Source organism: Phoca vitulina, unplaced genomic scaffold (assembly GCF_004348235.1).
Source record: "Phoca vitulina isolate PV1807 unplaced genomic scaffold, GSC_HSeal_1.0 scaffold69, whole genome shotgun sequence".
In the NCBI taxonomy this organism is placed as follows: domain Eukaryota; kingdom Metazoa; phylum Chordata; class Mammalia; order Carnivora; family Phocidae; genus Phoca; species Phoca vitulina.
The window spans coordinates 6,516,107-6,541,088 of NW_022589772.1; the positions used below are offsets into that span (position 1 = coordinate 6,516,107).

General features: G+C 43.0%; 1 protein-coding gene across 1 annotated transcript; it reads right to left on the reverse strand.

Annotated features, from left to right (window-relative positions):
* Positions 1 to 636: 636 nt before the first annotated feature.
* LOC116624666 (NACHT, LRR and PYD domains-containing protein 12) lies at positions 637 to 18,895 on the reverse strand. Its single transcript, XM_032392768.1, has 9 exons — positions 16,997 to 18,895; positions 13,911 to 14,000; positions 10,739 to 10,826; positions 7,731 to 7,864; positions 5,135 to 5,314; positions 4,667 to 4,730; positions 4,316 to 4,470; positions 3,576 to 3,746; positions 637 to 3,474 (listed from the first exon to the last, which is right to left on the reverse strand). Exons 1-9 carry the CDS (start codon positions 18,193 to 18,195, stop codon positions 3,303 to 3,305), a joined length of 2,253 nt encoding a protein of 750 aa, XP_032248659.1. The 5' UTR covers positions 18,196 to 18,895; the 3' UTR covers positions 637 to 3,302.
* Between the last annotated feature and the right edge of the window lie 6,087 nt (positions 18,896 to 24,982).

The following is a 24,982-nucleotide window of genomic DNA, read 5'->3' on the forward strand; positions in this document are numbered from 1 at the left end:
CCAACTGCCCACCTACTAGAAAACTTCCCACAGTGTCCAACAAGTACTTCAAACTCCACATGTGTGTCCCCAGTTAAAACCCATTGACTACAAAAGAAGGTACAAGCTCTTTCAAGTGTGTAGTGAGGTTAAGATTTTAGTTTTTAATGGATAGAAGCTAATCTTTATCTAGCAAAGTGAAATGAGTAACCTTGCTAAATATGAAATTGTAGGGTAAGTAGATATTTAATGCCATGGAAGTGTAACAAGACCTTGAGAATTTTTTTTGAGTGACTTAGCAAAGGCTGCCTTACCTCTTGATGTGTAGAGCTCACTGTTGGGCAAGAGGTGGGCCAATATGCTTAGGAAGCCCAGAGGTCTTCTGGGAATTAAGAGACCAATTACTCTCAACCCCTTCTTTCCAAATTTAGAATTAGGACATGCATCAGGGTGAGTTAGGGGCCTTTATCCAAGGCCCAGTGCCTGGGAAAGGTACCAAGGCCCATAAAATAAAATTATCTTGATGAAAGAAAAAGGCTCAAGTGGGGCCCCTGACCCAACTCAGGGGCCTACACCTTTCTGGGGCAAGGGCACGTCTCATATATACATACACCTGTGGTTGATTCCAGGAGCTCCTCTAGACCCAACCACCCTGACACATATAATACTTTAGAGAACAACAGTTGCATGTTTATGTGTGGACTAATATATCTGTAACCTCAGAGCCCAAGTATGATGGCACTGCAGGGCTAGCAGGGATCCAGACCAGCCAGGGCATCACTGTCTAGTAACCAAACTTCTGTGGGACTGGTTAGGGTCAGTTCTTAAGATCAGCTCCCTGTGGCAGTGAGAAACAGAGCAGCAGTGGACTGGCTCTCCAACCAACTTTGGAAGCAAAACTGGCTCTATCTTGGGGACCAGTTTTGGAAAGATGAGGAGAGGCCTCGAAATGGACCACTACTAGAGTATGTGAGAGAAAGAGAGCAATGACTGAGTTTTCACTCAGAATTCTGCTAACAGGTCTTATTAACCACATATGGCATACAAGGCCTTGCCTACCCCCTTAGTCTTCTTGACACACTCTGTTTTGTACTTTATGCTCCAGCAAGAGCAAACTCCTCGGATATTTCCCACCCTTTTCCCCATCAAGTACCATAAACCATGCAGTTTATTGTCTGGCTACCTTGTTCATGCTATCTCCTGAGCGTGGGCTACCCTTCTTCATCTTTACCCCCATTTCTCCTGGCTATTAATAGTCCTGAGACTTAACTCAGGTGGTCCTTCCTCCAAGAAGCTTTCCCTGACCCTCTTGGGCTGGGTGAGTTGTCTCCTGCCAGGACTCCCTTAAGACCACATGATCGCCCTATTGTATTCTTCAGTTTATGTGCCTGTCTCTACCACTAAGCCCCCTAGCCCCTGAAGAGCATAGACTGTCTTATGTCTTATTTACTCTTGTCTCCTAGCACCTGGCACACTTGCCTAGCACATAGCAGATATTCAGCAAGAATTTGTGGAATGAATGAAAGTGAGCTCTGCCACCCTAAGGCCACAGCCTCTTTTATTCCTTGACCTTCTGAATGTCTAGATACTCAGTCTTTATTGAACATGTCATTAACTGTCTCCATTCCTTGCCTCCAGATGCTCTAAATTACTAATGGGTCTTCTATATGTATTTACTGTATGCAAAGCTGAGCCAGGAACTTTATGGTGGGGGGGAGAATACAATGAGGAATAAGATTCAGCCCCCACACTCCAGCAACTCTTAGAAAATAACCTTCTTCCTCCAGTCTTTGCAATTTCCAGCTGAGACTCCCCCTTTTAGAAGGCTCTCCTGGAATTACACCCCCTTTCAATCCCACCACAACATTAAATCATCCATAATTTCCTTTCACCTTACTTGGGTAAGTATATATTTCTATTAATTACAGTTTGTCTTACATATACTCTAACAATCAAAATTGATTTGAGGTCAGTGGATGGTGTCTATTCTGTGTGTGTGTGTCCTTTATTTTGTATTCTGAGCTATTATTGCACACTGTTATCAACTTGTCGACTGACAAGTTATAAGGGTTTGAAGGTTGTCCTGAAAACACAATGGAAGCACATTGGTTAAAAGGCAAAGAGCAAGAGATACAGGAAACAATGTAATAATTTACAATAAAAAGCAAATATGGCATGCCATCACAAAATAATTTCTCCTCGCTGTCACTTAAGACCTTTGCTGAAGCATACACGCCATAGAGCGCTACCACATTAAATTACTCAGTATTTGAAGAGACATTGGGATTGATCGTTAAGCTTATTCCAACCTGTTGACAATATAGACTGCAGTTACCTCTTTTGAGAAAGACACCACGGAGTGGAGGTCCCTAAATCTCTGAGGCTCATCATGTCCTGAATGATTCTCTCTTTCTGGGCAGTAATCAGCGCACTTTCAAGCCTTTGAAACTAACACACTTCACTCTGCTAGTAGAGAACCAGCTTCTCTTTCAGCCAGACTTGTAATCAGGCCTTTGTGTTGTTTTCATTTACACTTCAATCCGTCAAATTGGCTTTGAAATGTGGAATTTTTGCACTCGGCCTTTATTTTCCATTATGTGTTCCAGTTCTGAATGCCAGAAATGAATGGCCATTTGGTCACTGGTTAGCTGCCAACACAGCATAGCTGTGTCCTAATTAAGAGCAACTTTGTGTGTCATGCCAGCCTGCTGAGCTGGCAGATGGACATTGACCAGAAAGGGTCAAGACCTCCACTTCCTATAATTGCATCATTACAGCTTCATTTCCTTGAGTCTTGAAGACTCAAATGTAAATATTAAGGCCCCTGGCAAGTATGAGAAGAGAAAAGGGAAGGAATCTAACATTCGTGGAGCACACCTATGTGCCAAAGGTTGTACTCGGTACATTTGCAACTGAAGTTTCACTTCATTCAATCCCCCTGTCAACACCAGATAGTCAGGTACTAGCATTAGCTCCATTTTACAGACATGGATACAAAAGTTCAGGGAGGTTAAGTAAGCATGGCTATGTAGCTAGTGATGCTAAACCCAGTATTGAAGCCAGACCTAACAGAATCTAGATCTGGCACTCTTCTTCCATGCTGCTTCTCTTAGCAGTGAGATCCAGTGCTGCCTGTTCTCTGCCTCTAGCCCTGTCCCTGTGCCCAAGGAGGAGGCCTACTGGTCATTTCACTTACTTTGATATTTTGCCTAGGCATGGCTTGCCCTCAGTTTTTCTTCTTTCCTCACTGCAGTGGGCTATGATCAAACCCCACATGTCTATCTTGACCCCCTCCCTCCCACCTCCCCCGCCATAGTAAGTTACTAGAATGTCTGTAGTTTACAGATTGGCTGAATCAGTGCATCATACAGCATTTGCACTCCAAAATCCTTGAGGTCGTTTCCACTTAGGTCTAGCGATGTTAGGTTCTCATTTCTGTTGAGGACAGAGGCAAGAGCTCCACGGCACGCATCTGTGAGATGACATTCTGCTAACCTATGGGGAATTGGGGATTCAAGAAAGTTCCACAATGACCCTCCATCTCATATAGAGCCTGGAACAAGAGCCCAGTGAGCAAAGAGTCGCTGTGCACTTACCACAAGGTCTGCGGTTTGCAAGAGGGGTGTTTCAGCCCTTCACACAGCACCTGCATACCCTCGTCCCCTAAGGCATTATCACTGAGGTCAAGGTCTCTTAGGTACTCATTGGTGTAGAGTGCACTGCACAAATCCTGACAACACTCTCCAGTCAGACGGCAGGTCCACAATCTGCCAGGAAGTAAGGTAGAGAAGGCTGGCATCATTTCATCTGCACTGAGTTACTTTAGGAATTCTGTTGGCCCACTAGAAAAACACATTAGAAACTCAGAGTATCGTGTGAAAAAAAAAATCCCTTGGGCCAGGGCCAAGCAGAGATTGTGGAGAGGGGAACATTTCTACTCCCTAAATTATTTGGTTCTTCATTTATTGCTTCCTTGGAGATTCGATCACCAGGCCAAAAAATACTCATTTAATTTTAAGAGTTGCTGAAACATCAGGAAACTCTGCCTGTGGCTATAGTCCACGATCCTTATGCCAGATCCTTTAACTGACAGTCAGGCTGTTTTAATCCTTCGCACAGCAATTTCAGTCCCAAGTCTTCAATTTTGTTATTAATTAGAAGCAGCCTTGTCAGGCTCTGGGTGGAGCTCAGGACTCGGGCAAGGGACTCACGACAAGCTGCAGAAAGGGAACATTCAGAAAGCCTGGAGGAATGGGGATACCAAGGTGGCCGTTAACCAAGGAGTCCCACTGCATCTCAAGTGCCAAGGCCCGTGAGAACAAGGATAAGCACTTACACAAGAGTCCTGAGAATACCCTTTGCATGCTGCAGACCTTCACAGAGATGCTGTACTCCTGTGTCCCCCAGGGCATTGGCAAACACAGACAGCTCTTTTAAAGGCTGACTCACTTGCAGGAAGGAAGAGAGCTCCATACAGCTAGCATCTGTTAGCTACTCAAGCTACCAAGAAAAGGAGAAGTAAAATCAGCCACTGCTGTCTCTTAGCTTTCTGAGAATGTTTTCCTAGCCTCCCTTCAAGTTCCAGCTCCTGGCACACCTCCTTCACAAAGCCACTTCCTGAGGTCTCCAGCCCACAGTGACCTCCTACCTTTCCCTGGGCTCATCTGGCATTTCTAAATGATTCCACAGTGTTGGGCACTTCATTACACATTGAATTGTGTTGTTCTCCAATTGGTTCATATCTGTGTGTCCTAAAGGGCAGCCTCGTCACTTGTCCTTCTGATAACTCTACCCACATCTAGGGCTGTGTTGGGTGCATTGTAAATATTCTGAATATTTAAGTAGTGTCATTCCTGTAAACAGGCAAGATGGCTGTATACTGGAAAGAGCAGGAGATGTGGAGACAAATTTTGGAGTCACATCCTGACTATACCACTTTTGAGTGATGTGACTTTGGACAAGTCATGTTTCCCTGTGATCTTCAGTTTCCTCATCTGTACAATGGGGATTAAAAATCCATTTTATATGGTTATTGGAAGGAATGAATTGGGTGAAACAACTTCTGCCAAGCCCAAGCACAGATCCTGGCACAGAAGCAGGCATTTGCCAAGTTCAATAGTCCTAAGATGATGCCAGACAGTTCTAAGAAACTTACTCTAGCTTCTCCACTTTACCGTTGGAATGTCTGAGACCTTCACAAAGATACTTCACCCCTGTGTCCCCCAGGGGATTTTCACTCAGGTCCAGCTCAGCGAGGTTTGGATTGCAAATGAGAACAGAGGCAAGATCCTTGCAAACAACCTCTGAGCTTTCAGGGAGAAAGCTAGCACACAACCTGGAGAGGAAGAGAGATGAACAGAGACAGAACTGGCTGCTTTATTGTCCTACTCACCCCCTACCCACAGTACCTCACGCGCAAAGAAAATAAAGGCCCATCTATACAAGACTGCCAACCTTGATAACGTCAAAGCCTCCAGGGGAGAATCGTACTTTGCCCCCACAACACTGTGTCCCCCAGTGGCAACTCAGGAAGTGTTGACCGCCCCTCCAAAAAAGTGTTGGGAGGAAATATCAAGATGACCTCATCTCATTTTAACTCCCTGCATGAATTTAGAATTCTAGCTCACAGCTTCTTTCAAATCCCATGGGGGAAATGGCATAATATCTTTAATAAGCTTTATAGTCAAAAGATCTAAAAAGTTCATTATTCATTAATTTTCCATCCTTAGAGATCCAGTCCACCATCATCATCCATGTAATATTCCTTCTTTGGGACAAAGAGTGGTTTTTACCGACCTTCCTGTCTTCTTAATCTTTGTTTCTCCATATTGAGTAGTCTAATTTCTTGAATCCCAGCAACTTTTTCTTCCATCACTTTCAAGAATTTCTATGATATATACTACAATCTTTGAGTCCTCAATTTCCTCTTGAGTTACCAGGCTCCAACCTTAGCCTTGAAGAGGGCTCATAAGTACACATGTCTATATCTCCCCAATTTAGAAATTTTAAAAAAGAGGCATTTGGGGGGAAAAAAAGGAGTTTCAAAGTGAATTTTAGAAAGCTTTAATGTTAAAGAGCTTTTGCTTTTAAAAACCCCACATATAGGGGCGCCTGGGTGGCTCAGTCGGGTAAGCGTCCGACTCTTGATCTCAGCTCAGGTCTTGATCCCAGGGTCATGAGTTCAAACCCTGCACTGAGCTCCACTGGAGCTCAGTGTGAAGTCTACTTTAAAAAAAAATAAATAAATAAACCCACATATATATTGCGATGGTTAATTGTGTCACATTGGCCAAGTCATATATCTAGATATTTGGTCAAAAATTATCCTAGATGTATCTGGGAAGGTATTTTTTAGATGAGATTAACATTTAAATCGGGGACTTTGGGTAAAGTAATTTACCCTCCATAATTTGGGTGGGCCTTGCCTAATCAGTTGAAAGGTTTTATAGAAATAGACTGACCTCCCGGGGAAGAAGAGAGAATTCTCACAAGCAGAATGCCTTTGGACTTGAACTGCAACATGAGCTTTTCCCTGTGTCTCCAGCTTGTTGGCCTACCTTGCAAATATTGAACTTGACAGCCACCCTAATCCACATGAGCCAATTCCTTAAAATAAATCTCTATACGGTTGACCCCTGAACAACACAGGTTTGAACTGCATGGGTTCACTTAAACACGAATTTTTTTTTTATAAATACCATACAGTAGTGTAAATGTATTTTCTCTTCCTTATGATTTTCTTAGTAATATTTTCTTTTCTCCAGCTTACTTTCTTACAAGAATGTGGTATATAATACATATCATATACAGAATATGTGTCAGTCAACTGTTCATGTTATCAGTAAGGCTTCCAGTCAACAGCAGGCTATTAGTAGTTAAGCTTTTGGAGGGTCAAAAGTTATACGTGGATTTCCGACTGTGGGGGGTGGGGTTGGCGCCCCAACCCCCGTGCCGTTCAAGGGTCAACTGTATATTTATATACATCTTATTTGTTCTGTTTCTCTGGACAACCCTAATACATATATGATAAACTTTTTTATTAAAATCATTACCATGGACTTTGAAGTCAGATACATGTGGGTTCTGAATTGTGCCTTTGCCATGTTATTTGGTCTTATGACCTTGGGTCCCTATTTCCTCATCTGCTAAAACAGAGATAATAATCTGAAACCTCTCAGAGCTGTTTTACAATTAAAGGAAATCACAGATACAAAGCAGCCAGCGCAATGCTCAACACAAAGTGATTGTTCAAAAAGTATGCGTTATTATTATAGTCATTGATGTTATTGTCACCCACAAAGAAAATTCTTTTCCTAAACCTGTTGCACAGGAACAATTTTAGAGACTGTCACTTTTATTCTTCCTCTCCATGATTCTTCAGAATGTGTTTTGATCACACAACATCCATCTTCAGTTGCATATTTAAATTTTTTTTCTTGCAGCAAGGAAACTAATAGTTACAACTTACTTGAGCTTCTGTAATTTGCAATTTGGATCTTTTAAGCCTTCACAAAGCAATTTCAAAGCTGAAGCTTCCAATTTGGTTTCACTAAACTCCAGATCAGTGAGCCACCGACTGGTACTGGAACAACTGCCAGTGCCCCACAAGAAGCAGGAGAGATAAGGTGTCGGTACAACCTTCAGAGAATGACCTCATTATCTTGTGCATGTTTTGCCCTCCCCCTCGTGCAAACAGAAATGGACCAAAAATGATACAAACATAGACAACAAATTCTCCTGCTATCAGTTACCTCAATGTCTGTAAGATACAGTTTGGCTGTTTTAATCCTTCACACAGAAGCTTCATTCCTGAATCTTCCAGGGTATTTTTTACAAACTCCGTATCTGTCAAATACTGGTTAGTTTTAAATGCTAAAGAGAGGTCCTACCACAAGAAGCTGTGAGGTGGCAGAAAATCAGTCTGTGTGGAGAAAAAGACATTTCAGAGAAGAAAGAAAATAGGACTCTCTTTAAAGGTATCTGTTTGTACCTTACTGATGTAATGAATTCTTTCAATACACTCAACAATTAATTTATTGGGTGCTTACCACTATGCCAGATGCTGAAAACACGAAAATAATTCAGACCCAGACCTGGCCTTGAAAGGTACTGCACGTGGTATGCATACGGTATCATGGGGACACAGAAAGGTAGCACAATTCTGCCTAGCTTGGGGTGGGATTTGGAGGACCAAGAAACACAAGAGAAAGAAATATTTGAGTGCTGTTGTGAAAGGGGAAGAGAAATTGAACAGGAGTTAGGTGGATGAAGAGAATGGGAGCAGGGAGAACAGGAGGAGCCCAGGGACATGGGGCACTCATGGAGCAGCCTGGGCAAAGGCTGGAAGACAAGTGAGAGGATGCTTTGTTTGAGAACCTGCCAATTGCAGCTGACCCTTGAACAACTCAGGGGTTAGGGGTTCTGACCTCCACACAGCTGAAAATCTGCCTATAACTTTTGACTTCCCCAAAACTTAACTGATAATAGCCTACTATTGACCAGAAGCCTTAACAGTAAAATAGTCAACTAACACATATCTGAAGGTTATATGTATTACATACTGTATTCTTACAATAATAATAAAGTAAGCTAGAGAAAAGAAAATGTTTTTTTTATTTAAGAAAATCGTAAGGAAGAGAAAATACATTTATAGTACTGTACTGAATTTATTTTAAAAATCCACATATAAGTGGACCTCCACAGTTCAAATCCTGTGTTGTTCAAAGGTCAACTGTATTTACTATGGCCTATATTAAAAGACTAGAAGGATATATATCAAACTATCAATAGTAGTCATCTTTTAGGTTGGGGAAGGGCAAGATTATAGAGATGCATTCACCTTATGGATATTTAAAAATTATTTACAATGATCATAAGTTATCAAAAAATAGTTTAAAAATTTTTTAAAACACATGATTATTATAAATAATTTCTACAATAGAGAAAAATATAAAGTTTTTTTAGTACTATATTCCTACCACCCCAAAATAACCACCGTTAACATTTTGGTACATGACTTTTCAGATTTTTAATGCATGCATACATATAGAAATACATGTTTTTGTAACAAATGCAATCATAGAAATATGTATTTTAAAAAGATAAAAACTTTTTCCAGACCTCCTCTCCAGTTCCACTTCCCAGAGATAACCAATGTTAAGAGTCTAGTGTATACCCCCCCATTCCCTTCTTCAAGATCATAGAAACATACACATACACACACACACACAATTTGTATATTTTACAAAAATGCGATCATAGAAAACATTACATCAACTTTACATGCACTTTGTTACTCAGTACTCACAGTAGGCCCATAGGTAGAAACTAAGATTCAATTATAGCAGAAGGTCATCTAGTAAGTGGCAAAGTAGGATTAAACCTTAAGTCTGTCTGGTTTTTCCAGTAGGCTTCAGAAAGCCATTGGAGGTTTAAACTGACATGCTCAGATCCCTCTGACGTCAGGGTAGGCAGGAGACAGACCGGATATCAGAGGGCTGCAGGGGTAAGAAGATATACAGGCAGGGGGAGCCGGACTAGGGTGGCTGGGGTGTGAAGGTGGACAGATTCGAGGCATGGTTTCGGGATGAAATGGCCAGAATTTAAGACGGTTTGGGGCGACTATAATGTTCAGTGCTGAGCCAATGGGCGACGAAGCCGTTTCCAGGCTCCACCCTCTTCCTCCGAGGGGTATGGAAAGCCAGTGACGGTTCTAGAACATTCCATCTCTAGGACACAAGGGCCCCCTGGCGTGGGACAAACCATCATGGAGGGGGGTGGAACTTCCTGTACTTGATTATAAATACTTCACGTTCTCGATTCTAAGTCTTTTCTAACCACTCTTGTTGTTTCCCAACGTCAACGACTTTCAGCAATGTAGCGGGTTCTTTTAGGTCCTGGAGTTTGGGAGGAACCTTTCTCACAAATTCCCTCCCACCCCCACTGTCTCTGGAAGTTGGAACAGTCCTAGAGTAAAAGCCTCGAGGGTTGGTCCCAAGACTTCCTTTTCCCCCCCGGAGTCCTCGGAGGGAAAGGTGCGCTCTTTGGGCTTAGTCGGTAGGCGTGGTTAGCTGGCACCCTATCTGGCCCCAGCATTGGAGGTGAGGTTTGGTGGGAGGTGTACGGGGGTGGGGCAAGCCAGTCAGAGGGCCTTTAAGAGGGTCTGAGGGGGGAAGGGAAAGGGCGGGGCAGCAGGTGGGTGGAGACTGGGGGCGGCGTGTTGGGGGGGCCGGGGTGAGGGACGGGGGGCAAGTGGGGGGACGGGGGGCAAGTGGGGGATGGGGGGTGAGGGGTCAGCAAGGGGGGCGAGGGGGAGCGTGGGGCAGGCGGTGAGGTGGCCAGGGGAGATGGGGGGCCAGGGGGGCGGGGAGGGACCCTGCAGAGTGGACAACTGGTTGATTCATCCCACAGGGACAACCAAACCCCTAAGGTGCTCAGTCGTCATGTCCTTGAAACCTGACGACCCCAGTGCTGGGTTCCAGCACAACAATGTGGTGGCCTTCATCAATGAGAAGATGGCCGGGCACACGAAAGGCCCTGAGTTCTACCTCGAGAATATATCCCTGTCCTGGGAGGAGGTAGAGGACAAGCTCAGGGCCATCCTGGAGGACAGCGCGGTGCCCAGCGAGGCCAAAGACGCCTGTGCCTGGAGCAGCCTGGCCCTGGGCGTGCGCATTGCCCACAGGCAGAGCCAGTTACACAAGAACAGGGTACAGTGGCTGCGCGATTTTGCCAGAATGCATAAGTCCGCTGCACAGACCTTGGCCACAGACCTAAAGATGCTCACAGCGCAGCAGGAGATGGAGCGCAAGGAGTCAGCCTTCCGGCTGTGGCAGACACACGCAAACCTGGTGGAGACACAGAAGGAACGGGACCTCCTGAGGTGGAAGCTCTTCCAGGTTGTAAGATTATCTCTACTTGATCCCCACCCCATCTCCCTGCCCCGTCCCCAGAATGGGTCTCAACTCTGCTCTCCTATCTCCAACAGCTGGGGCGTATCGGGGAGCAGGGCCAGGCCTCAGAGCCAGGCCTGGCCACTGCCAGTGGGGCTGGGACAGAAGGGGCCCATGAGGAGGAGGAGGAATCCCAAGCTGCTGCTACTTCTGTTACTGCTGCTGGTGCCACAGGAAGAGGAAGAAGAAGACAGAAGGATGCACTGGGGGCAGAAGCCGCAAAGGAGCTGGGTGGAGGCCTCATGCCCCTGGTTGGAGCCATGGAGCAGAAAAATTACACCATTGGTGGGCAGAGGGAGGGAGATCTCAGGTCAGTGGAAACAGCCATGTTTTATTTCTCTGGGACCCTCAAGCCTGGGTCCACAGTCACACCATCACCCCTCCCTGTCCAGCTCCCTGCCTCATTCACATATTCCTACTCATGCCCCTCATCCCCCTTCCCACCTGTGCCCGCACCATCCCCACCAGCAGTAACATTCACAGCAGGAGCTCCATCTCAGACATCTCCCCACTGGAAGCCCTCTGATGTTAGCTCGTGGTCTGATGGGGGGTCCCAGGGAACACACCTTCAAGAATCCCAAAGAGACAGGAGAGACCCTGAACCCCATCAGCAGAGAAGACCTCCCATGTTTCGCAGGCCTGGGGATTGGGACTGCCCTTGGTGTAAAGCTGTGAATTTTTCACGGAGGGAAATTTGCTTCCGCTGTGGGAGGGGAATCTGGCTGCAAAGCCCTCAGTAATTTTAGAAATGTGAAGCCCCTGAACAAAAACATATACCAGTGGGAAATCAATTTTCAAGGTGAGGGAGGAAACTGGGTGGAGTGGGGGGAGGGGATGAATGGGAGAATGGGGCTAAGGGAGTGGGAGGGAGGTGGGATGGGAAGTGGAGAGGGTATAGATTGGCAGGGAGAGACATGTTTTGATTGATGCCCTTTGTGTTCCAGAGCATTAGCATTCCACACCCCAAAAGTGCTGTAGCTTCTGTTTGTATGTGTCTCCCTCCCCAACCCAAGTATCTGGTGGACCTGAGCAGCCATGTCTATGGCAACCCACCCCTCTCCCCACCTAGGCTGTGTATGATTGGAGCAGGAGTGGACACCTGACCCATCCTGAGCCAAACAGGTTCTCACACTAGAGAATGTGAACAGAGAGGCAGATTCCATAGTCAGGGTGGTGTTGGGTAAGGAAACAGTGGGTTATTTGGAGTTGGGGCTGAGGCCACAGCCAAGGCCTGGTCCTGGTTGTCAGGGAGCAGAACTGTGTGCTTTATTGATGTCAAATGTCTTTTAGAGGATGTCAGAATGAGGCCCCAGGGAGCAGATAAGGCACAGAGAAGCAGCACAGGAGTTGATCCTGCAACCTCAGAGATGGAGAGAGTGGTGGCATGACCACTTTTCTACTTCCTGCGATTGTGCTGCATGAAAATACACTCTACACAGATCCCCTTTTCTTTAAGCTAACTTGAGCGGGTTCCTGTTCTGGGCAACCAGATTATTTCCAAGTCAGAAATTGGCACCAGAAGAGCAGCTGCAAACCAAAGACTGTCAAAGAAAATGTCGGAACTGGCTGGGGAGGAGTATCAGAGAGTTATGGGTATAGTGAGGATTCCTGCATCCCAAGAGTCTCCAGGAATGAACTGGATGGGAAGCTTTTTCATGTTCTGATCAAGTTATATTGTGAGAAACGTTCAAAACAGGCCTACAGTTAACCCTGGGCTTAAAACACAGCAGAGATTTGCCATCCCTAAGAAAATCCTTTAGGTCTACAAACAGGAAGCAAGGAAGTGCAGTCAGGGCGAGCTCTTCGAGTACTTCTGGCTGTGAAGGGAAGGAGTGGAGTTGGATACAGGGCTGAGAGAGGGTTCTTTGGAATATGGGAGAAACTTGAACCATGGGGAAGGAGACAGCTGAAGAAAGCTTGAAAATACACAATGTGTAAAAGAAGGAGATAGACCCTGCATACTGTATTGGAGGCATGTCCATTGTACTATTCAATGAAAAAATACAACAGCCAGTTCTGTGTGTGTGAAACAAAACCCCCCAAAGTTCTGTAACTCTGCATATGTATGATATGTATATTATAGATTTATATGTGCCTTATGTTATAGATTGATATTTCAAAAAGCATAGAAAAGGTCTGGAAAGACATTTAGCAAACAAGGTATTACCTAGGGAGGGTGAGATCATCAGGGTCAGGGGATGGTAAGCAGGAGGTGGGGTGTTGGGGATATAAAGTGGGGTGGGGTCTGGGACAGTAGGGTGGAGGGCTTTTAGATCGTTATGTACTTATGTGTTGTGTAAAATGAAATAATTAAATGCTTACAAAAATAAAAAAAGTGAATTTACTGGCTTGGGTAGGATTGGAAAGGCCGCCTCTTCCTCTGGGACAGAAGGGAAGGAGAACAGACACTGATCTATGCGGTGAGGGGTTTGGAAACAAGGGGGCTTGTGCCTTTGTGCTCCTGATGCTGACTGACAAGCTGACAAGACACCTGAGAGTGAGCAAGAAATGAAGGTCAGGCCGGGGGTGGGGAGCTTCTGAGCAATGGCACTTTGGGGAGTAACTACAGGGGATGGGGGTGAGACATGGAGGGAGAGAAAAAGATCACTGAGCTGCACGGAATGGGATAGGACCCAACAAAGAAAACCAAGGAGGACGACGGTGGGAATCTGGAAGGAGAAGCGGGGGGTAGGTCCAGGAGGGGCACCAGACACAAATCTCTTAGATGCTTTAATCTGCCACCTACTCCTGCAGCAAAAATAGCACATACAAAAGGGGAAGAGGCTGGAGGGGCCAGCAGGGATCTGTGCCCGACTCTCTACCCCTTCTAGGTTCGTAGCATATCTTCTCATTTGCTGTTCCACTGTGGAGAAGCTGAGCACTAGTTATATTTTGTTTTCAGGTCTGATCAGTGCAGTTTCCAGCAACCCCATCTTTACCTTGCAAATACCTAAGTGTTTAAAGCAAAGTTCAACTTACTTCAGGTCTTTGATTTTACAGTATGGATTACGCCGTGCTCGGGAGAGCACGTGTAGCCAAGACACTGGCAAATTGCACAGCTGGAAGGACCTAAAAGAGATGAAAAAGCAAAAATAATTTACAACAAAATAGTTAAAAACAAAATTTTAAGTAAAAGGTTAATTTTGGCTTCTGTCACCATACTAGTATTCATTCACCTCTTCTAAAATCCTTAAGAGGTATTACCCCATTTTGCAGATAAGGAAATTAAGGCACAAAAAAGATATTTGCCTAAGGTCACATGGTAGGAACAGAACAGAGGTCAGCACTCCGGTCTGTCTGACTTCAAAGCCCAAGCCATGTTACTGTGTGCCAGGCACCAAGGTAAGCACTTTACATAGACAAATCATCTGGTCCTCAAAACAATGATGGATATTTTAATCACCATTTTGCAGATGCTCAGAGAAGTCAAGTAACTTGCCCAAGCTATCTTTATAATATAACTATTTCTTGGTTGTCAGTACTAATAGAAGAATTAACTATAATTGAAAACTAGAAAAGTTCATATGGTACTTTTATTTTTAATTATTTTTTTATAATTTTTTTAAAGGTTTTATTTATTTATTTGACAGAGAGATAGCACACGTAGTGGGGAGCAGCAGGGAGAGGGAGAAGCAGGCTCCCCGCCAAGCAGGGAGCCCGATGTGGGGCTCAATCCCAGGACCCTGGGATCATGACCTGAGCTGAAGGCAGACGCTTAAAGACTGAGCCACCCAGGTGCCCCTTCTTTTTAATTTTTTTGAGGAACACCCAAAGAAAACAAAAACAGTAATTCAAAAATATATATGCACCCATATGTTTAGAGCAGTATTATTTACAATAGCCACATCATGGAAGCAACCCAAATGTCCATCGATGGATGGATAAAGAAGATGTGGCAAATATATACAATGGAATATTACTCAGCCATAAAAAAGAATGAAATCTTGCCATTTTGCAACAACATGGATGGGCCTAGAGGGTATTATGCTAAGTGAAAGCAAACAGAGAAAGACAAATACCACACAATTTCACTCATATGTGGAATTTAAGCAATAAATGAACAAAGAAAAAAAGACAAAAACAGACTCTTAAATAGAACAAATTGGTGGTTGCCAGAGGGGAGGTAGGTGGAGGATGGGTGAAATAGATAAAGGGGATTAAGAGTACACTTACCTTAACAAGCACTGAGAACTGTATATAATTATTGAATCACTATACAGTACACCTGAAACTGCATGTTAATTATGTTTGAACAACAAAAAAAAACTAGAAAAGTTCAATAGTAAAATCTCAGTCAACATGCTTATGATAGGAATATTTTGGGTTAAATTTTGAAGAAAGTTTAACCCTCTGATAAAGGCAATAGGGTTAAGATAGGGACTCCATTTAAGGCTGATTTTCTGGAAATCTAGAATGAATCAGAAGCCCCTTTTTGTTTCCATCAGTGTTTAAAAATTCTCAATGTATTTGTCCATTATTTTATTTTACAGTATACATCTGGATTGAAACTGTCATGAATTTGTCAAGACACTAGCCAAGGTCCTTTGTAATTCTAAGTCCATGTAACTTCTCTTACCCCTTCCACGCTAATCCCAAACACAACTCTTGCTGCACTTCCCTTCCCCCTCCCACCTCCCTCAAACACACATATCCCATGGTCATTTCTATCTCTATGCTACTGCCCAATGAGGAAATACAACTATCAGAGAAAAGACTTGGGTTAACTCACTCCCCAAGTACAGCTCTCTGCCCAATTTCTTCTTCTCAAGGTCCCCTACCCCTCAGGTGGTCCCACAACTAAAGAATTGCAATGTCCTTTTTTTTTTTTTTTTTTTGGTGAGAGAGCGAGAGCACATGCACAAGTTGGGGGGGGGGCAGAGGGAAAGAGAATCTTAAGCCAGCTCCACACTCAGCAGAGAGCCCAATGTGGGGCTCGATCTCACAACCCTGAGATCATGACCTGAGTGGAAATCAAGAGTCAGACGCTTAACCAACTGAGTCACCCAGGCACCCCAGCAATGTTCATTTTAACCCAAGTATTGAGAACAGACTTATGACCAGTGGCATTTTCTAGATAACACAGGTATAAATCTTCTTGGCTGCTTTAGTCAATAAGTCAGTAGAACTCTGTTTTTAGTATACAGGATCTGTATTATTTAAGTGGTTTACCTAAGCCTCTTTGAACCCTTTGTAAAGGTGCAAGCTCTGGACCCTTTGTGAAGGTGCAAGCCTGATGGAAAAAGCCCAGGCTTTAGGGCAATATACACAGGAGTGCAGTTCTGACCCTTACCAACCTGGAGCTCTTTGAGGTCTCAGTGATGAAGTATATGTAGGGGAGAGTGATGACCAATTCAATGTTAAGTTTACCACCTTTTTTAGAATAGTCATAGACACCAAAATATCAGAGTCCTCAATGATAATCTTGATTACTTACATGCTCACAACACTTTATAATGATAGAGCACATTCGCAGAGTGACGGAGGAGACTAATCCACATATCTGTAGTACCTAGCACAGTGCCTGGCACGTAGTAAGTGCTCAGAAATGTTAACTTTCCCTCATTGTCTACCAACGCTAGTGTTCAATATGTGATAGATAGTCAATAAATCCTTATTGGGGTGACGGACATAAAATAGGGAAAGTGGAGATGATTCATTTTATTTATCAATAATGCTCCAAATGATCATGTGCCTGAATACTTGAAATAAACATGAATGCCTATTTTTTTCTGAAGGCCAAAATACCGGAGAAAAGACATTAACATACTCACTGATTAAGTGTCAAGGCTGGTGGCATGAATGCGGAGGCTCGCTCTGGCTCCTCAAATCCAAGTAGGTGCTGAGACTTCAGAGACACTGACAGGTGACTATGACTGCTTTTTACACAGAATGACATAGCCAGAATGTCCATTTTTGTGTAGGTAGGTTGAAGCAATGTAATTGACTATAAATCATCAGTTATCCTTTTTGCATGTTCTTCTTCCTGAATCTCATACAAATAGTGGAACAAGTCTGTTGGCCCCATCTGTAATCTAGAAGATTTATCCTTTCTTTATTTCTCAGTCCACTTCAATAACTCCCCTCGAAGTCCTGGAGAGACTTTTCTTCCAAAAGTAGTTTCCACGGCCTTTCCCTTTCCTTTATGTAAGAGGCCAAATAAGAACTGTATCGTTAGTGATGAAAACCCTTTTCCATATTGTTGGAATATTTCTTGCCACGTTTTCCCCACTTGATCAAAAACCATCCAGTTGCTGTCATTCTTCAGGGCACAGAACACAGCAGCCAAGAACTCTTGGAAACTGAAGTGAAGGAAAGTGTAGACATTGACAACGTCTTCAGTTTTTTTCAAAAAGTGATTTAGAAAAGTGCAGCTGATATCATATACTCCTATCCCATGTCTCCTGAGGTCACTGACTTGAACTAGGACCTGCTGGTTCTGCGGTCCCCCTGCAGCCAAAGAGCAAAGGCCCCACAGGCAACTTTGTCCCTTCCACACCCACATGCCTGTAAGGGTTATGAGGCACTTGGAAAAGTAGAACAGATACACATCAGTCATGGTCTGAAGTGACCTCATAAGAGTCCTGTCACCGTGTCTCTGTGACTGCAGGACACTGCAGATCATCCAGGTGATGATGGGAAGAGAGGACATAATGTCAAGGCTTTCATTTTGTCGAAGCTCATAAAAGACCCTCATTGCTGCATCAGCACCTGAAAACTGACTCAAGAAATACGCTCTCTTTTCAGCATCTGTAAACCATACAAGCTCTGCCTGGATAGGTTGTTTGTTAACAGAGAGTGGAGCTTCTTCATGGTTGTAGGCCGGGCAGTTATCAGCAGGGAAGATTTGGGGAACAGTTTTTTTCCTCACAAAACTACATAAGAGGGTCTCTACTGGCTTCTTCTCCTGGAAATTAGCACTAAGATCCTCTTCCTGGTTACCTACAGGATACTGAAGCTCAGGGAAGCCATCGAGAATGAACAGAAGCTTCTCTGGATATACAAGAATAATGTCCAGGATTGGTCCATCTATATCTTGAAAAGTGTTAATGATCAGGTCGGCAGCACTCAGGTTAGCAATATGGCTTATTTCTCTGCAGTGTACATAGATGAGATAGTCAGACCTGCCTGGAGTGACCATTCCTGCTGCCCAGTCGAACATGAACTTGTGTACTACAGCCGTTTTCCCAATCCCCGCACATCCCTGAAGAACCACAGCTTGGGAGGAGCTGGAGCCCTCTTCATTGGGATCAAATACATGTTCCATCTCGATAAAATTATCTTGTTGAGGAATCCCACACAGTGTCTTTTCTGATATACCATGTTCTTTTACAACAAGCAGTCATGACTCTATATGTCTGCCATGGTGATAATATTTATGGACTCCTATGTTTAGGTATTTTTCTTTTAGATGTTTTCTAAATATTTCCTGGTAATCTAATGAGGTGACACCAAGAGTTCGTAATCACAGAATCCGAGACAACAATACAAACAACTGTAACTCATACCACCCTCTCCACTAGGACATCTTAAAGGGTCCTCCAGTTTTACATGTCTAAACCTGAGCTCTTGATTTCTACATGGCTGCCCCTCCAAAAAACAAAAAAAACAAAAAACAAAATCCTCCCCAGGCACCTCATCTCAGTTAAACGGTGCCACCAAGTTGCTCAGAAAAATGTTAGGAGTCATTCTTTATTTCTTTTTCTCCTCTTGAATCCTCCACATTCAATCAATTAGCAAGGCCTATTATTTATACCTCCAAAATAAGCCTCCAATTCCTTTATTTATCTCTACATCCTCAAATACCACCCAAGTACAAGGCACTATCAACTCTTTCCTGCACTGCTGAAATAGCCTCCTACTCATCTACTCTAGCTTATCTATGGCCCCCCTCCACACAGCAGCCAACATGATCTTCTAAAAATACCAATTACATATGTGACTGCCGTGCCCAAAACCTTTCAAGAGCTTTTCATTGCACTTCATATAAAATCTAAAACTCTTACCTTATCTTACAAGGTGTACTGTGAATCACTCTCCTCAGACCCTACACTCAAGCCACATTAGCCTGCTTTCAGTTTCTAACAAATGCCATGTTCTCGGGCGCCTGGGTGGCTCAGTTGGTTGGGCGACTGCCTTCAGCTCAGGTCATGATCCTGGAGTCCCAGGATCGAGTCCCACATCAGGCTCCCTGCTCAGCAGGGAGTCTGCTTCTCCCTCTGACCCTCTTCCCTCTCGTGCTCTCTATCTCTCATTCTCTCTCTCTCAAATAAATAAATAAATAATCTTTTTTAAAAAAATGCCATGTTCTCTCCCACTTCAGGGCCTTTCCACTAGCTATTCTCTCTGCCTGGAACACTCTTCCCGCTCTTCTCGTGGAGAGCTTTTTCTCATCCTTCAGATCTCAACTTAAACATCACTTCCTAGAAGAGTACTTGCCCGACCACTCGATTTAAAGCAGATCCTCTCTATTATTCCCTTTCCCGGCACCCTGTTTTCGCTTTATAGCTCTTATCACAATTTATACTTGTGTTGTTTATTTTTTCACTGTCTTTCCCACTAAACAATAATCTACATGAAAACAGGGACCTTACTTGTATTCTTCACCATAATACCTTAAGTACCTAGCATGGTGCCTGGCACATAGTAGAGACTCAATAAGTAATTATTGAATATGGCTATAAATGCTTTTGAATTAAAAACAAGTCACTTATTACTGCCTATTCTGTGCCAGACCCTTTACTAGGCTCTTTATATACATTTCTGATTTAATTCTTACCATAATCCCACGAAGTAAGTATTATCCACATTTTATGGTTAAGGACATTGACATTTATAACCAGGGTTCTGAGTTCATGGGTGTACAATCTGTGCACGGGTCTCGTGCTCAGAAGGAACCATTGGTGTAATGTTCTGCTGTTGCTATTTTGAAATTCTGAATACTTTTGAATAAGGGGTCCTGCCTTTTCATTTTGCACCACAGCCCACCAATTATGTGGCCAGTCCTGCTCATTGCATTAGATAACTTGTCCAAGGTTCAACAGCTAGTAAGTGGTAGAGACTTAATTAAGATTAAGGTTTGTCTAAAGCCATGGTCTATATGCTTAAATACCATACTACATAGCTTTTCACTTTCTGCAACTAGAAAAAATAATCCAAGGAGTCAGTTATCAAGTTTAAACTTCTGTTAGGTGAATGTTTAAGCTAGCATTTCCCAAATAACCATTCCTTGGAGCACTATTTTGCAAGATATTAATAAGAGAGCTGTGGAAAAGAAGTCCAGTGGTCGAATAAGTTAAGGGGAATGCACCCTTTGTCTCCTTTTAGAGCTTCTCAGTGCATGTTAGCATGTGAAAGGATCTGAAATGGCCTACAGTAAAAAAGAAAAAAAAAAAAAGGCTGTTTAATTTGGTTTAATCCAGCACTCTCTAGTCCTAAATGACTATAGAACCCTTTCCTAAGAGCGAAGTTATTATCTCCTGGACCACAGTGCTCCGTAGAACTGCTTGGGGAATGCTGATCCAGGTAAGTGTTGGCAAACTTCCTCTGTAAAATTCTGTAAATAGTTTAGGCTTTGGGGTCTCTGTTGCAGTAATCCAACTGCCATCTTAGCTTGAAGGTAGCCACAGACAATATGTAAATGAGTGGGCATGGCTGGTTCTAGTAAAACTTTATTTACAAAAACAGGCCCCTGGCTTGATTTGGCCCACTAGCTGTAACCTGCTGGCCTCAACTTAGAGTCTGTTCTAGCCATCAAGTTCGTACAAATGGTGCCCGACCACCATCAGTGGTCCTGCTAGTATTCAAATACCTACTCTATGTGATCTAAAAGTCCTATTTGTTAGAAGATATCAATGGTTGCTGTCCAATGAATATGGGGGGAGAGATGGGAATGGAATGCGGACGAGAAGCCAGGTTTATAGGAGGCATTTTTCACAAAACAAAATGAGAGTAAAAGAAAGGAAACATCTACCTGTGAGATCCTTCCATGAATATGGAGCCTGAGAAGTTGAAGCAGCTGTGGGAGGAAAGAGTTGGTATATGTTAATAAAAAAAGAAAAAGAGTAGCACAAATACACCTTCATATCAAAACACGAAATATACAGAAATTTAGCCACACTGTTAGAGCAATTCACACTGCTCCCCAGGCAGAAATACAAGGAAGTAAGTCACCTCACATCTATTCCAACTTACCCACAAAATTATTTTATAACTAATGTGAGACCTTCACACACATATATTTAGGGTCTAAACATTTACATTTATATGCACTGTAAGGAAAATTTTAGGCATTAACTTAAAGAGGCATACAGTATTTGAAGTGACTGTTTCTGGTATTTTGCTTTCCTCTGAGCATTAGCCTATTGCTTTTGTTGAAGCTTCTGTTAAGCTTAACTTGTTAATGAGAAATAAGGCATTGCTGATGTTAGTGTGACAATGACCTACAATTTAAATACATATACACAGAGACTCAGCCCAAATACTCACACATATAGGTATATAGATAGAAATAGACAAATGCAGGCACGCGTGCATACATACACACACGCACATGTGCACACGCACACACAGCCTCCACATTTCTATAGGTTTTTAGTACTTGCACACCTTTAAAAGCAAGAGTGAGATTTATACTTGGGAGAAGGTGTGACTAGGTGGATAGGAGGAAGCAGACTCTGGAGAGGCAGATGTTAGAATGTCACAGAAATGGGCAGGCAAGTGAGTGGTCCGTTGAAGATAACCAATTTCTATTCCTCATAACTAAATATTCCTTGGAGTTCAGGAATCAGCCACAAGGGGAAGGACTCCAGCCATCTTTGCTCTTTGCTCTTTTGGGCTGTCTCCTGTCAAAATCTGTGGTTACAGTAAAGGGAGAGACTTGAGGGTCTTTTAGGGTTAAAAATGCTTTGGGGATCATGGAAAACAGTAGAAACCACAGTTGCCTCTTCTCTTTTCTTTTTCCTCTCTTCGGAAAACACAAAAATTGTGGAGACATTTTCAAGAGATTATTAATGGGTAAATATTGTATCCATGTAATGTCTCAATATATATACACCTATACACATGCAACACAATGTTAAAGATTCAAAAAAAAGTCCCGAAGTCCATGAGGAGAAGTAGGAGAAAAAGAATGAACAGGATTATCTAGGTTATACCCTCTCTTACCTCATTCAGTTACTCACCTTTCTGTTCAGACAATAAACTCCAAGTACAAGCAGGTTCCATATCTTTTCTTTTCTTTTGACTGTTGATCCTGGCAAATCTAAGAAGACTGTAATCCAAAACAGAAATGATGACTGAAAGGCCTAGTGGAGGCTCAAAGTAAAAAGGAACTCAAGAAAGACGACTCAAGGCGTTACAGAGTTGGGGAAGAAAGAAGGCCCAATAATCAAGTGGATTGCTAGGGTGGGACTATGGGGTCACAAGAAGATAGATCAAAACCAACAGTCTTTAACTTGAAGAGGAGAAAAACTAAAAGAGGGTAGAATGTCTGTAAACTTTTGAACAGTACAAATATGGGAAATGTGAAATTGGGCTCTGAATTGGGTTACTAAAGGAAGCACAGGATTTAGACAGTACACGTCTAATGTCTAGGGTCAAGATAAAAAAGAATGACTGTGTCTTTCCACAGCATATTTTTGGTGCCATTAATAAAGAATTCTAAGACCATAGATTGGAATACTGTGGTATAAGAGAAACAGTCTACAGTGTTAGGGGACATAGGCCCTAGATCCATTTCTATAGCTATGGACCTATGGACCTTGAGTAAGATTCTTCTACTTTCTGGATCTGTTTTATTATTTTCACAATGGCTGGGGGAATGTTAGCCCAGGTTTCTTTCCAGGTTGAACACTGTAAGATCAGTGGTTCTCAGTCCTAGCTGCATATTAAGATCACCTTCATTATCACCCTCCAGAATTTTTTTGCACTATTACTTATCACTTTCTAACACACTTGGTAATTTTCTTATGTGTACTGCTTATTGTTCATTTTTATTCTTTCCCACCTAAATTGAATTATTGGCCCCAATTCTCAGCCTTTGCCATGAACTTTGCAAGTCCACACAACAGAAGTGAGGCTTCTTTCCCCACCTCCCGTGCTTGAGCTCAGTCTTGAGACTTGCTTTGGCTAATGAAATATACACAGATGTGACTCAAGCAGGGGCCTGAAATATGCTTGCACAGTTGGACACGTCCCCTCTTGTGATTCTACCACTGGCAGGAGATGAGCCAGGAGAGACACAAGCGCCAGCTAGTCCAGTGGTCGGAGGAGAAATGCATGAAGCAGAGCCGCACCAGCTTACTCACCATCCTGAAGCAACTAAAGTAGTCACTCCAACCTAAATCAGTTGCCCCACAAAGCCCTGCTTAACCAGCTGAATCCTGGCTGGACTCCAGAAATGTGAGAGTAAGTGCTTAATAAGTTCTTAGTTTTTCATGCCACTAAGATTTTATAATTGTTGCTACGTATCATTGTGACAATAGCTGACTGATACATCTTGCTAGGAATTAAATGCCTAGAGAGTGCTTGGCATACAGAAGACATTAAATGTTTAGTGAAGAAGTTGGATGAATGAATAAAAGCTTTTTAAAAAAGAAATCCCAGGCCTAGTCTGCATTCCTGATAAATTAAATCAGAATATTTGATGATGAGGTTTGGCATCGATTTTGTTTAAAGCTCCCCAGGTGATTCTAATACTCAGCTGGGGAAGAGAGCCACTGTTCAAAGATTCGGTTATTTTTGATAGAGGAGAGTGAACTGGTGATGCACACAGGCTTTGGAATCAAACAGAAGTGTCCAAGCCCTGACTCTACCACTTACTATGTGACAACCATTGAATTAACATCTCTAAACCTCAGACTCCTCAACTGTTAAATAGGAATAACAACAGTACTTGCCTTATAAGGTTATTATGAACATTAAATGAGATAATGCATATAAAGTCTTCAATACACTATATGGTACACAGCAGAGGCTCAATAATCCTAAGCCATAGCTAATATTGGCATTGCTATATCATTTGATACGAAGTAGAAATGTCTTTGAATTCACGTAGACCTTACTTAAATTTCATTTCCACTGCTTTCTAGCAATATGTTGAGTAAATTGATTAAAGTCTGAGACTACAGTAGCCCATCTGTAAAATATGGCGATAATAATAATTTCATTAATGTGTTGTGAGGATTAAATTAGATGACATACATAAAACATTTAGCACAGGACCAAATGCAATATAAATGAGTATGAGATGGAAAATAAGCTGACATTTATTATAACTGACAGAAAGAAGTTACATTCCATTAAAATATCCACATAACAACTTCATTCTTACGAGATGGAATGTTCCCAGCACAGTGTTATAGTCCCATGCCCCGGACTCTTTTCCCAATTACTAGGAATATCATGTCCTCCAAAACAAAGAAACAATCCTCCAATTACAAATTGCTCCGTAAGTGTTCCGGCCCTCAGGTAATGATGCTGGAGGGATGCATGGCCACTTACTCTCTTCCTGGGAAATTTCAACCATGCCCATTATTTCAATCATCCTTATAACCTCTAATTGTTTATCCCAGTCTAGCCCTCTACTCTGCAATCTACATTTATACATCTGAAGATTTATTCAACATCTCCACTTGGATGTTAACGTCCATCTTTTTCTTACCTCCTTTATTTGGTTTATCCAGCATTCTTTCACTGATCTTTGTTCTGGTAAGAAACCCTATCCCAGGGGCGCCTGGGTGGCTCAGTCGTTAAGTGTCTGCCTTCGGCTCAGGTCATGATACCAGGGTCCTGGGATCGAGCCCCACGTTGGGCTCCCTGCTCAGCGGGAAGCCTGCTTCTCCCTCTCCCACTCCCCCCTGCTTGTGTTCCCTCTCTCGCTGTGCCTCTCTCTGTCAAATAAATAAATAAAATCTTTAAAAAAAATTTAAAAAAAGAAAGAAACCCTATCCCTCTGAGTGGAATAATCAGATTCTCTGTGCCTGAATTTAAAAGCCTGAGGGGAGACTTATAAGGACTAAGGTTCTGCTACCCAAATACTCCAAGCTTTCTTA